The 14,864-nt window shown below is 43.0% G+C and overlaps 1 protein-coding gene across 26 annotated transcripts in view; it reads right to left on the minus strand.

Annotated features, from left to right (window-relative positions):
• Nucleotides 1–14,864, minus strand: part of KCNMA1 (potassium calcium-activated channel subfamily M alpha 1) — a 719,202-nt gene that overhangs the window by 362,000 nt on the left and 342,338 nt on the right. For all 26 annotated transcript variants that reach the window (XM_023645924.2, XM_023645920.2, XM_070263813.1 and 23 more), the window contains one exon: nt 3,873–3,934. In XM_023645924.2, coding sequence (XP_023501692.1) covers nt 3,873–3,934 — 62 coding nt within the window. The remainder of the gene's footprint in view (nt 1–3,872; nt 3,935–14,864) is intronic.

A 14,864-nucleotide genomic window follows, 5' to 3' on the forward strand; every position in this document is an offset into this window, starting at 1 on the left:
TTGGACAATTTTTTAAAAATCTTTGCTTCACAGAGCATCAGAGAATTTGGGAGGAAAGGGTTGGCATAGGCATGGAGAGACATCAGAATTAGGAGCTGGAGTGCCATGTACCTTACACTGGGCACAATGCCTTTAAAAAGAATAAAAAGGAAATGGAGTTCTTTTGGACAATATCTGCCATGCATGGCTAATTTAATATCTTTTGGGGGATGGGATTACTGTGTGTGGCAGGCTTAATACTTCTCTGAGTCTGTCAAGAAATTGACATTTGTATCAATCCAGACACTGGGTGGAATATCTCCCTCTGCTTGGGTGTTTCTAGAGTCTACTCCTGGGATGATAAAGCATCACTTTAACAGTTTAATGTAATTCTTTTTGGCTTTCAACTCCAGGAGCTCTGAGCACGATCCATCTTAGCTAGGTAGTAATCACTTGAGGCTGCACAAGTGATCCTTCTGTGGCAATCACTCCAAGAAAATTAAGACCCAAAGACAGGCTTCTCAAACTCCCGAATGAAAAAGATCTACTCAGGGATATATCTGGGCCCAATAAAGGAAAAGGAAAGATGTGTAGGAGAGGACATCTTTGGAAATGACTTATCAACTGCCTCTTGATAGTAAGATAAGATTTGAAAGGTTAAAAAGATCATAAACCCACCCATTATGACATTTATCTGAACTGCCCTGCCCACCTGCTGCTGCACAGAAGCAGAACAAGCACCAGGCCTGCCTGTCTGCTCACCCAAGCTGAACTGGCCTGCCTTGACACTGAGCGAGCAGAGCAGACCAGGAGAGCCTGTTTTATACACGAATCTGCATTCTCCCTCTTCTCAAAAGGTTGGGTGCAGAGAACCTCACATCCTGAACTTGTGCTGCTGGGGCATTCCCACCATTTGGGGGGAGGCCAGCTCTGGTTAAAATTCACTGGGACAAGCCATTTCATGGACAATGTCTGCCCAATTAGGTTCATGCAAACGAAAGCCTATGTATTGTCTTTTGACTTATTTATTTGAAGCATATACAGTCACATGTCACTTAACGACAGGGATATGTTCTGAGAAATGCACTGTTAGGCAATTTTGTTGTTGTGTGAACATCATAGAGTGTACTCACAGAAACCTAGATGGTATAGCCTACTACACAGCTAGGCTACATGGCAGTAATCTTGGGGGACCACCATTGTATATATGGTCTATCATTGACTGAAATGTCATTATAAGGTACATGACTATACTAACTAAAGCTCATCTGAAAAATATTGGGTACTCTTTTTCAGGGTGATGACTTAGCATAACTTCCAAGAAAAGTTTACAGCTCTCTTTCCAAGCTACTTGGGTGGCCAGCCAACCACGAGTGTATAAAACCAGCAACAGTTTTGAATGAAAAGGATTGATTTTAAGAATTTACATCCTGATTTCCGTTTGCATCTTATATGTGGATAGAACTTTTTATCTTGTTTACTATGCTTAATTCTGATGGGTTATTTTTTTTATTCCTGAGAATCTCTGGATTATCATAAAGGTTATTTTAGAGATTCTACTTTAATCCTCCCCTTTAGTTAAAGTGAGCATGCTTGCTGGCTTTCCCCAGGAAGAGGGTAGCCTCCTTGGTTTGAGTCTGCTGATCAGGTCACCCACAGAATAGAACCTTGGGATACGGCTTCAGAACTAAATGTAATTCAAATGAAAAGTGGAAAGAGCTACATAAATAAACATAAGGTCATCTTATAAACAAAGTTTCACTATGCCAAACCACACAGTTTAGTGACAAAAAAGAAAGACTGAGGTTAGGACAAGGCTAGGACAGTCCTCAGGGAAAGTGAGGTCAGCCTTGGTTCTAAGATTATTGGTATTTTTGCTGAGCAAAGCTGAGAATAGGCCGAAGGTCCATCCTTGGGATTAACTCTTTGCAAGTCCATAAAAGAAAGCACAGCCAGAGAGGATTCTCAATGCCAGCTTTCCCAAGGCTTAGCAGAATTATAACTAAATCCAAAGGACACTGAAGTGGTGCAGGGCTCCAGGGAAGTGGGTCTTCCTTGGGGAATTCCATCCCTTTCCATCCTCTCACATGGAGCCGAGAACACCCAGATCTACAGAGCAAAAGACTGCCTTATAGTAGACACCATAAAAAAGGACACAATTCAAATCCATCTAGCAAGAGCATTTTATTGATGAGAAATACAGAGGAGTAAAAAGAGACAGAAAGGGAAAGAAGGCACCGAGGCAACAGTCCATCTGAGCAATCAACACATTCACCTCCATGTAAGGGTTTGCTCTGTCTGGGGCACATAGACTACATACTTGAACCTATTTCCTGAGCCTGGCAGGTAGTTGGCAGGGTATGCACTCCATGACTGTGAGAACACTCCTCACTCCTAGCGAGAGAATGGAGAAAAAAGACCAGGGGCTTTAGAAGATCTTGGTTCAATTCAAATATGATCCAAAATTATTAAGAGGAGATATTGAAAAGAGGCTTACCTTCGGTAACATATCGCTTGGAGTTTCCAAACTTAAAAAGCTCTTCTTTTTCTTGGTCAGGAAGAGCTGATGAAGGAGCTTGTAGAATCTCGTCTTCTGGAGGACTTTTAAAGGACCCTCCAACTGAGATGGGCAAGGGCAGACCAGCTTTGTATGGGGGCATGGGCTGAAGAATCTCTAACATTCTCAGACGCGGCTGATTCCCAGAGACAGGTGATTAGAGAAGATGTTTTCTTTATTTTCCCTGCCAAGATGTTTTGGCCTTGGCACCCAAATGCACAAAATCCTTTTGCTGGTGACCAGATCACTCTGAGAAATTCAGAGTTTGGGAGTGCATGAAACTATCACCATCCTGAGCCACAGGAAAAGAACTCTAAGCTCAGAATTCAGGTACACCAGGGTCTAAGCCAACAACAACACCAAGCAGGTTTCCTTGGATCAAACTCCAGCATCTAGCCATATCAGGAATAGAGTTCAAGGAGTTAAAAACACTCTCACAATGGACAACGCAGGCAAAGAGCTCAAGGCCACTGTGCAGTTGTCAAGTTCAAGTCACCACAGAAAGGCGAGTCAGATGACTCAACTCTAGTTTCCCAGATGTGGACAGCTTCAAGCTTGCAATAGAATAGTTGGAACAAATGATGCACCCAGGGTAACACCTGCATGAACCAGGGCAGAACTGGCCACCACCTAGCAGCTCTGCTCAGTGACCTCTTCTGTCTCCTACAAAGCCTTTACTATCTGTTGCACAGACTCCACCCCAGGCTGGAGCACCAGTTCACTCAACCGGACCCCAGGGACCTGCACGAGTGCCCACCATAGGAATTCTCAGATGGCCACGGGCCTCCACCTCTGGGAGTCATCATGAACTCCTCTATCCCATCTCCTTACCTTCAGAAGTCAGGAAGCACCAGTGAGTGATACTTCTGCTGAATGTTCGGTTGGCAGGTGCAAAGGATAGCATCATGCTTTCTAACTAGACCTCCAATAAGGTTAAAGCATAGGAAACCCTAATAAGAAAAGGACCCTACCACCGTGACAAGAATGGTTCATTCTTGTAACTCTACCAGAGGTTGTCAATTCACATGAAAGCCCTCTTAACCTCTTGACACCTTCAGTGCAAATACTTGATGATCAGGAAACAGCTATTTAAAAATAAATAATAACCAGCAAAAAGGTTTGACTTCAGCTGCCTCTCTCTCCCTCCTAGGCCAGCATAATCAAAGTGGCCTTCCTCATGAAAGCTTGCTTTCCCACTCAGAAAATCAGCACAAACAGCCCTGCCTTCCTCTAAAAGTCATCCCCACTCAGGAGGCTCTTGCAACGGTTGGTGTTAAAGTAAATCAATTGATCAATGTAAAGAAAAGAGGACAAGACAGCATATTTGAATACTCACTTTGACGAATCTATGAAGTATATTACAAGTGCACCAATGCTGAGAGCAAAGACTAAGACAACCTGCAAAGGAAGAGAAAACACCATCACTTCAGAGCTGAACACTGGGGTTTCATTGATTTATTATTTGACAAATGCAGCAGCAGCGCCGAAGCCTGGTGTCCATCGCTTTCTGGGGCCTGCCTGGAAAGTTCATCCCCTTGGGGCCCCCACATACCACCCTGACGTTGGCTCTTTACTTTGCAGTGGGCAGCAACCTCGCTGCTGGCCAACAGGGGTCAGGTCAGACTTTTGTATGGCATGGCCCTAGGTTTTTATCTGGCCCTGTTATCTCAGGGTCCAGCTTCTCCACAACTGAAGGCAATACACTTCAGCGGGAAAAAAGCAGGTAAAAAACTGAGATGATACAATTTTTCATATTATGTATAATCTAGGCCCAAAGGAACTCAAATACAGGAATATCAATTTTTAACAGCTTTACTGAGGTATAATTTACATACCATAAAATTCATCCATTTTATGTGTACAATTCAATGACTTTGAATAAATTTACTAAGTTGTGCAATCATCACCATAATATAGTTTAATCATCCCAGTAAGATCCCTCATGCCCGTTAACAGTTAATCCCTGTTCCTACCTGCAGCCCTAGACAACCACTAATTCACTAATTTACTTTCTGTTTGTATGCAAGAAATATCAATCAAAAAGTACAAATTTCCACATATGTGGGTACGTACGCTGCTTGGACAAATGTCCATATATGTGTGTACCTGTATGTGTGTGTGTGTGTATACATATATATATATATTCACCCCATATATACAAAGTATGTGTGTGTGTGCATGCACGCTCATGTGTATGTGTGTGTGTGGTTATAGTACATCTGAAGGATTCTGAAAACCGTTTAGGTGCAGGAAGCCAACTTAGGTAACACATTAGTCCAGTTAAAGGACAATCCTTGTTCTTCTTTAAACTTGTCACTCAAAATTAATCACCATTGATATAAAAGGCTGTTTTGGCATCTCCTTCGAAGGATGCCTGTCACACTAAAGTCCGTCAAATGAACATGCGGCCGATTAGGCCGATACTGACACTTCTATCCTCACTCAACATTCCAATTTGTTTCTTTAATCTTCCGCAGAGGAGACTAGTAATGCCACTAAAAGGATGTTCAAAAATAAAAAAAGACGCCAGAGACAACAATTAAGCTTCAGAACAAAAGGTAAACACCACCACCACACACAATGCCAGGGATCAACAAAGACCTTTCAGACATGCTAGTATCCTGTAGAGACTGCAGACTGAAAGGTATTAGAAGTGTCAGTCTCCTCAGAGTACCCCCATATTGACATCCCTCTGACATTGGCTGGTAGAGAGAAACGATCCCAACTGATGTAAAGACTAGGCGTGATCGAGCTGTGTGTGTGTGTATGTGTGTGTGTGTGTGTGAGAGAGAGAGAATCATGCACACACATCTGTGTACGCATACACATCTGTATTGTGTGTGCGTGTGCCAAAGTGGCTGATAGAAAAGGAAATCTATATGAGATACTCATTTAAAACATTACAAACTCCATGAGGCTACTGGGGAGGGATGGGGGTTACAAAGTAAAGAACTAACACTTAAAACAACTGGACACTGTAAGAGGAATATGCAATTTCACAGCACCTGATAAATGCTCCTTATGAAAGGTAGTGTTAAAACAATACACCACTGGGACTTGTTTTATTCTTCCATTTCATTTTAAAAACTAAAACATGCTTTGGTGGAAGCCAAGGAAACTCCTGCAGTCCGTCAGTAACTGCCATGGACCAGCGCTCGTCCCCCAGGCTCACCTCAGTCTCTCCCCTGACACACATTCATTCACGCATTCCTTGCAAAGGTACGCACAAAACCAAACAAAACATAACAAGGCCTCTGCTTTTCCCTCTCTTATCTGAATGAGGCAGCAAAACAAATAGCTTAAGATTAATGTTGATCTGTGCTGCTATTTCTGAGACATAAGCAGTTCGATCCTAGCCCTGACCTCATTCTCAAAATGCTGCAGAGAAGGGGTGTGGCCAGAATGGAGAGGAGGCCCTCGTCTTCATTCATAAACAGCTGATCCAAGACTAATCTCTTCAATTTGGCTGTGTGTGCTTGTGTCTGTGAATGCTGAGCTTCTGTCAGTGCTGGCTACACACGCCTATTCCATTAAAGCTGGAGAGAAGATGAGAAAGGCCGAGGGGGAGGGGAGGAGGGGAGGAGAGAAAGGAAAGAGGAAAGGAAAAGGAAAGAAGTTCTTACAAATAGCATGGACATCATTCTGAAATGAACTCAAAATCTAAGCTCTCCTGCAACGGTGATGATTCCCCAGCCTTGGGGTGGCCAGACGAAGTAGCTGACACTAATTTGTCCCAGCTGCCTCCGCTTGGCCTCTGTGATGGGGAATAATGTGCAGCATATTTAAGCAAATCACCCACCAATGAGAGGGAAGGAATCCTGCTATCCTCTTAAGATGCAAACTCGTGTATCAGCATCTCTCTGAGTGGGTAAGGGAGAAAGAAGGCCAGAAGGAAAAGGACCTGCAAAGCCCCAGGAAGTAAAGGTTCTGACGAGCGGACCTGTGCTCAGGCTCAGCCAGAAGGATTTCTCTAAATGAGGTGCATGGGGGCCAACTACCCCCCGCACCCCCACCCAGCCTCCAGGCAGGAACAATCAAGGGGAGAGGACCTGCTTCTCAGCATTGGGGCAACTGTGCGTGTGATTTTTAAACTTGCTAAATGGCTCTTTATCATGTCAGGCTTGAATACACTGTCAACCTGGATCCAAGTGCTGCAGAAAATGAATCAACCCTTTGGATTTGGCCATGAAAACAGGAATCCAACAGAGATGCATCTTCTACAGAGCCCTAGCAAAGGACCAGTTCTCTCTCCCTCTCTATCTCTCTGTCTCAATCTCTCTGTCTCTCCATCTCTTATTTTTATCTCTCTGATAAATACCCCATTGTCTGAAAACCCTACTCTAAATATGAAAAAATTCAGTCCAAGTACACAAAACAATTAGATTTTAGCCTAAATGGTAATGTTTATGTGATAGAGTACCTCCAAATAATCATCTAAGTACTTAGTTCATATCAGCTATGCATAAGCCCCTAGGAAAAACAAGAGAATGACGTCCACTTGGAGTCATAAAATATACTCCCTTATAGAGGAATCCTTACATACACGTATCTCTGTTATTATGCAATTAGTGCTCACTTGTACAGTATAGGTCTAGTCAGTATATAATAAGCTATTAACTAGGTGGAACATACATAAATGGAGAAGGAGTTCGGGAAGGGTAGGAACCACAGGGGCTCTTGTCTCAATATCATCTTCGTTCTCAAAGTGTCCCCTCTCCCCCCATGTTATGGCCACTCTAACACCCCTTATGTAAGAGGGAGGGCCACTGGGAATCCTTCCATGTGCTTCTATAGTCCCAGGGATGAGGGACACTGAAGCCCGAGGGACATGGTAAGATGAGGCCAAGAAAAGCATAATACACGAAACAAGGCAGCACTTGCCCTCCAGCAGCTGAGTCATGGAATATCCCTCACCAAGCACCTTACAAAGCACTGTTACAAACAAGAGCTTGTGAACACACTGTGACACACGGGATAGGTGAGCACTCCTTCTCTGGGCACACCTGTGCTAACCTTCGCTAGAGCTTGTCCAGCCTTTCTAACTTTTCATAGTCTGGGTTCACCAGAGCGCCTCAGCTACCTTGCATGGTGCTCACTGCCATATTCTTAGGTTTACTGAAAACACTCATAGGCTGTGTGGTGATACTGAATATACTGAGTACTGAGTGATATTTACAGAGAGCCAGATTCCTAAATACAAAAGCAATTTGATAAATATCATTGGAACAATGGTGCCCATGAGTCATCTATTTTCAAAACTCCAAGATCAAACAGGACGTGTGTTTGCACAGAAGAATGCCAGGAACACAGACACACACAGAGTGTACTAAAAGAATGTCTGTGCCTCACACCTGACACCAGGAGTCTGATGATAAGTGGAGAACAGAGAGGAGAAATGCACAGCCATCTTCGTGACGGAAATTCCAACAGGCCCTGAAGATCTTCCAAATGTCTGCGAAAGTTCGTAAAAATGGAAAACAATATGGCAAAGCACAGAGTATCCTCCCTCAGTTCACCAGAGCGCCTCAAGGAAGAGACAGGTCCAGAGATGTGAATACAGAGGCAAATGAATCAGGAGAGTTGGCTCTTCAGAGATATTGCCTGTTCTAGGACCTGGTTTCCAGTTGTCGGATTTAGGCCTAAATGCTTTCAATCAGCACATGAGGCTACACGGGCCTTCAGACATGGATTTGGAGCAGAGGCCCACAAAGGTGGCTACCGCCAGAATCCTAAAAAGCCAAGAGGTCCTTCTCCTGCTCTGGGACCAGAGAATCGGGAGCTTGGGAACGGGGAGGCTGGGCATCTCTATTTTTAACAAGCCCCTCCAGTGAATCTGATGTGTGGCCAACAACTGCAGTTACTGAATTAGAAGAAACCACTTAGCTCAAGTCAGAGATTAATTTACAAATGTCACCTTAACAATTAGCCCATTAGAACACATGTATGCGGCCTGCAGGCTTTGAGAATCGTGCTAGGAGCGCTCTAAAAAAGTACAGAGACGAGGAGGAATTAATTCTCTCCTGAGCAGGTTTTACACATTCTGCTCAGCTCACAGCAGAACAAATGACCCTAATTAATGATTCTGCATGTTTGATGGGGACCTAGCCATCTACTGGCGGCTGCGACCCCTCAGATAATGGACAGCTTTCTATCTATGATCCCGAAGGTACATGACTTTTTTTTTAATTGAGGTATAATTTATATATAATAAGATTACCTATGTATAAAAAATAGACATAAGAACTCCCAGGGCAAAACCATCTGGGGACATTTTGTTTATGAGAGATAACTTCATTCCAACATCCAAATTATAAGGTTTGGTCTGGTGAATTTAACACCTCCGACAAACATTTATTGAACTCTTGTGCACAAGGTCCAGAGGGAGAGAGAGGGAAAGAGAAAATGAAAACAGCTAAGTCAGCCCTGGTCTTTGCCCTCAATGCTGCATGGGATCCAGAAGTTTAAATTACTGAGCAGTCCCTTGTGAATTTAGTGAATGCTACACATATAAACAGACACCTCTGGGATGTCTAAGTAGGGAGGGGCATAGAAGTAACACAACCACCATAGCAAACTCCCAAAGGGGAAGGGGAAGGAGAGAATAGAAAACCAAGGAAGAGGAGAGGAGAATTCCTGACACTTCACAGCCACCTGGCTATTCCAGAGAAGGGCAGACGCCAGGTGCATCATAGGCCTGACACATGACGGGTGGAGCGCAGGATTCCAGTCAGGAGGCTGGCCTGAGTTTGAATCTCGACTCTGCCCCAATAAGCAGTATGCCCTTGAGCACATCACTTAATGTCTCTGGGACTCAGTTTCCCAATCTGTGAAATGGTGGGATTGGAACAGATTATTATCAGAGGTACCTTTATAGGTTACTACATACAGGGAAAGAACTAAAAATTTCTGGTCTGAAAAGGCGGCACTCTTTTATGCCACCTCTATGCCATTTAAAACACAACCTAGAAGGGCCATTGACTGGCTCTTTCCTGGGTCTGTGCTGAACTCTGCCAGTGCTACAGGGAGCTGAGTGGTGGTCTGGCCCAGCCCCCTCTCCTGCCTCTGTGATTCTTTGAAAAGTCCATGTTTCTGTTGGTTTTACCCCAAGAAGCTCACCCACTTTGTCCCAGCGTTTTCTTAAGGGAAATAGGGAAGGCTGTTTTTTTCCTTCACAATCTGGCAAGTATAGTAATATGTTTTTCTTGTCCTAAACCATCAGTGGTTCTCAATGGAAGAAGATATAAAAGGTATTTTTGTTATCATAAATAACAAAAGGTTTGTAAAGTATAAAACCAGTATTTTGATAGTGCCATTTAAACACCCAAAGGTCCCCTAAGTTCCCAATCTAACGTAGGGCACACGACACGACTTCTGGCAGTGCTTACACAAAATGCTGTAAACTGACTCCCTGGAAACAGTCAGTTTGACTCCAAACAACGGTCTAGGTATAGACGTATTCAAGATGAAAGGAAAGAGGAAGAAAGAAGGGCTTTCATAGTTGGTATTTAGAATAATAGCATTAAAATAGAATACATGGGACTTTCAGATAAGAGTAAAACCACTTTATTCAAAAGTAAAGAAGCCTGGTCAAAATGCCTGTGATTTTGTGGGCATTTAAATCTGGTGCTTCCAAAAATGCAATACTATAAAGCCATACTCCATGTAGAATGGACTTGATGTTTAGGAAACATGATATAAACTGGAGACGGCCCCCCTTCAATTGCTTCAAATGACTTCCATGGATTTAGTATAAAGCAAAAAACTTCCTGACACAGCTTACAAGACCCTGAAAACTCTGGCCCTTTTCCTCCTTTCTGGCTTTATCTCACACTCTCTCCCTCTCTAGACTCAAGTTAAGGGAAATTTGTGTTCTTCTTATTCACCATGTGCTCCCCCCTCTGCCTGACTACCACAGGGCCTTTGCACAAGCACTTTCTTCCTCCTAGAAAACTTACCTCCTCCCCCTCAAAGACTATTCATCCTTCAGATCTCAGCTTGACTGCCACTTCTCTGCCCACTTAATGTAGGAAGGTCCCCTGCGAGTGTAGTCTGTACTCTGTAGCACTTATCACAGCAGCAATTTTACATTTCCTTGTGCAATCATTTGGTTAGTTCCGCTCTCCTCTGCTGGACTGCAAGTTCTATAAAGACAGGGGGCATGTCCATTTTCATTCATTGCTAAATTCCCAGAAGCTAACAAAGTGTCTCAATGCATATTTGTTAAATAAATGAGTATTTGGGGAATAAGTTTAGAAACTGGGTACAGTGAAAGCAAAAAATTTCTGGAAGGATTTGGAATCTCACTGAATAAGACTTCGGAGTTTCAAATCTCAGACAGCGGTGAGGAGTAGTTCCCCGTGATGGCAAGATCTAAGGGACATCTGGCTGAAGCTCATCATAGTTGAGGAGGTCAAGGATCTGGGATGCACAGGGGTGGCTGGGAGATTCACATGCACAGACTTGAAGGTGATGGCTGGAGATGAGGTTGAAAGCAGAAAGAGTCAAGGATGGAAGCCATCACTGAGTACTGGAGGGGCTTGGAGGTGGACAGAGGACAGCAGCAGGGAGAGGAGACAGAGTGAGGATTTAGCTGGATGGCAGGAGCCTCAAGAGAAAAGGTTTTGCACAAGGATGGAAGAGGCAACAGAGGGCCAGAGTGTCCAGTGGTACCTGGGCTATGAAGAAATAAGCAACCTCCACAGAGAGAAGTGAGGTAAACCATGTCTCTAGGAAAAAGAGGCTCAGTTAAGGTGGTGGATGTCAGGAGTGGTAGGTGAAGAAGTTGAGAATTTAGAGTGGGATCAGGGCTAGGAATCTGTGAAAACCAAGTGAAGCACATGTCCTGAGGAGGTGAGACACAAAATAATATACGTATAAATATATAAATAAAACATGAATGTAAACGTACGTATGTATACACACACATACACCCTGCAAAGGACAGAGAGATAAACCGATACTCCATTAACCAATCAGTACTTATCTATCAATATTTACTGATCAACTACATTTGCAGCAATGTGTCTCTGTCCATTTTCAAATTAGGTAATTTTGGAATTACCAAAGATACAAAGGAAGCCCTGGAAAACAACAGGGCTCCTTCTTAGTGTAAGCTGCAAAGGGTAAGTTTATGATAAGTCACACATCTGCTGGCATATAAACAAAATTAAGTACAAGAAGAGGCTTTTTGGAGAGGACAGAGGAGAATTTGGCTAATACAGATAGACAAAGAGGGTCTGGATTCTTGGATTATTTTATGTTTCCCAGAGAAGGATCTGGGCATAAATTACAAGCCAGTTACCTAATCTTTTCCTTTCTGAGAATCCATGTTGATGTAACTCTAGGGCGTGAGCTGGGTGAGCTTCTGCAAGTGAATGTTGGCCAGCCATCACGGGAGTGTCACCTCTCTTACATCCTGGATTTTGTTGACCACGCTCATCTCATTTTGCATAACTTAAAATACAGAAGACTTAAATGTGTTCCTCTAAGGCCTCAATTTATTATAACCGAAATAAGAAACTGAAATGATGGAAAGCAATTGTAGCATTGTCAGAAAATTTTCCCTAAAATCTGTGTCCTTCCTGAGAGCCAAGGTTTAATGACACTGAAATCTGACATCGTTGCATCATAAAATTTAAAAGGTTGATTTTTGCATATTTTTACCAAGGGTATTAAAACAAATGCATTGGCAAGCAAGATAAAATCTCCCATTTGAGGTCTAAAGTTTGAAAGACCTTTTCTAATTACTGAAAAATCTAGAGAAAAAGTTCCATCTGCTGATAGAGCTCCCAAGTTTGCAGCTAATGAGCTTTTTGAGAAATTGTCTGGCTTAAGTGCACGTGGGTTTGGCCAACTGGATTTTTAATTTAATTAGGTTTATAAGACAAGAAAACTTTGGTAGCACTGTCAGATCACCAGTTGCCAGTTATTGTCACCAAGGACTAAATTTATGGCCATCTTTGTCCTACTTTCTAAAATCTTGGATGTTCTTCTAGTATATTAAAGACAAAAATGGAATTGAATGCAAGGACTAAACAGATACTTGTATACCCAAGTTCACAGCAGCTTTGCTCATAATAGCCAAGAGGTGGAAGCAACCCAAGTGTCCATTGACGGATGTATGTGATATATACATCCAATAGAATATTACTCAGCCTTAAAAAGGAAGGAAAGCCTGACACATGCTACAACATGGATGAACCTTGAAGAGGTTATGCTAAGTGAAATAAGTCAGACACAAAAGTACAAATATTGCAGGATTTCACTTCTCTGAGGTACCTAGAGTGCCAAGTTCATGGAGACAAAGTAGAATGGTGGTTGTCAGGCGGGAGAAGGAGATGGGGAGTAATTGTTTAATGTGCATAGAGTTTTTGTTTAGGCTGATGAAAAATGTCTGGAAATGGATAGTGGTGATGATTGTACAATGTTGTGAATGTACTTAAGCCACTGAATTGTACACATACATATGGCTAAAATGGTAAATCTTATATATGTATATGTCATCACAATACAAAAAATGGAAGGAAAATTCTGAGAACCTGCAAGTAGAACCCAGCAGTATGTTTACATTTCAAAACTCAAACATAATCACCTTCTCAGAGGTATACTAATATCTCTCCTTTCAATGGCAGTGGGTATCTCTAAGAAACTTGTGTTACATACAAGTGACTCTTGCCTCTCTGGGATGTTTGATCTGATCTCTTAGTAAGCTAGACTTTTCCCTTTAGTTTCCAGAGTCTACCCCACTCAGCCACAGAGACCTTATGTGGATCTCTACCTTCTCCTCCCATTCCCATCCTCGTCTATTACCTATACAGAAAGTGAGCTATGAGTTTCCTAGGGATCGGGCATTCTGACTGGAGCCAGAACCTACTTGTCTTTTGGTAACTGCAGCTAAAATCCCAGATGTAGTTGGGAGTTTTAAAAGGGTGTGCCTTTTACCACAGTAAGAAAAAAAGAGTGTGCCCTTAGCTTATAACTACTTTAAAAAACACATAATTTCCTCTAGAAGACAACGGAATAGACACAGGGCATTTTTTAAAAAGGATTGTCAATGTACCCTAGAAAAAAGTGCCACCAAAGCCCCTCAGCATCAAGAAAGTTAGCCAAAGACGATAAACAATCACTCACTGACAATACAACATTGACACTGACACCGACCAAGCTTCAAAATTAGTCATCCACGCCATGCTGGGCTTGAGCAGGGATGTGAACATTCACACACTTGGTTCCAAAAGCATTACACTCCATTTTCTCCTCTGTAGCACCAACTGCTGACCATTACAAAGGGGCTGGCCTTGGCAAGTGCCATCTGGGATAAGAAGGAAACTAGCAAGCCCCTTTCATTAAGGTTTACAGATGGAAACAAAGCCAGGTCTCCAAAGAGAAGGCACTGGCTTGCCCACTTCTGACATCTCTCCCCTCTCCCCTCACCTCAGGGAAAATAATTTTGTCTGTATGGTATTTACTATTGACTTCTTCCAGATAAGCTACCCTTCCTGAAGGAAGTAGAAAGCTTCTCAAGACAACACTCCTCATGCTTACAAATTCTCACTCCCACAGCCTGGAAAATCAGAAGGCAGGGTCAATCGGCAGCACAGTCCTCAACACATGTAATGATGGTTGCCCTGAGCGATGCTTGACGCCCCACCAAACACTGCATCATTTCTAATTTAGAAAGGTTGGGCCATAGCCCCAGCTGCCACCCCACTTCCTGCAACGTCTCACAAATCTCCCTGTCACCCAGTGAGGATCAGATACTAATAATGCCGCACAGGGTAACTGGAGCTCCGGCTTACTAGAGACCAACAGTCAGAAAGCCACAAGCTCCACTTTCATGTGACACATATTAGGGGGTAGGGAATGTGAACATGGTCAGGTAACTCAAGCTTTCCTGCCTGTCTCAGCCTTACACTTATTTTGGAAACAAAAAAGGAGAAAAGAAGACTGTAGAATACCACTTGTTGTCTTTTCAAGGCCATTTAAAAAGAGGAACAACATGTGTCTGATGTTTAGGTCTGCTTCATACTTCAGCATCTCTGACAGGCAGACCAGGCACATGGTTAGCACTCCAGCAAGGCAGGGAAATGTGCCAAAAAATGGGGGAAGAATTTTTTATTTCCTATTTTTAAGAGCTTCAATGTAGTTATCGAGGAGAAATCAGAACTGAGGTGGATGTCCTTCAGCCTTTTGTATGGGTTTTCCAAGTTTTCAATTTCTATGTGGGGGAGAACCACCACCTTCTTGGGATTTAGGGGCTCTATTGTCGTAGTCTACCATCACCAAACTCCCCTCTCCATCCATCCCATTAAAAGATCTTTATGCACAT

This window comes from Equus caballus, chromosome 1 (assembly GCF_041296265.1).
Source record: "Equus caballus isolate H_3958 breed thoroughbred chromosome 1, TB-T2T, whole genome shotgun sequence".
Classification (NCBI taxonomy): Eukaryota; Metazoa; Chordata; class Mammalia; order Perissodactyla; family Equidae; genus Equus; species Equus caballus.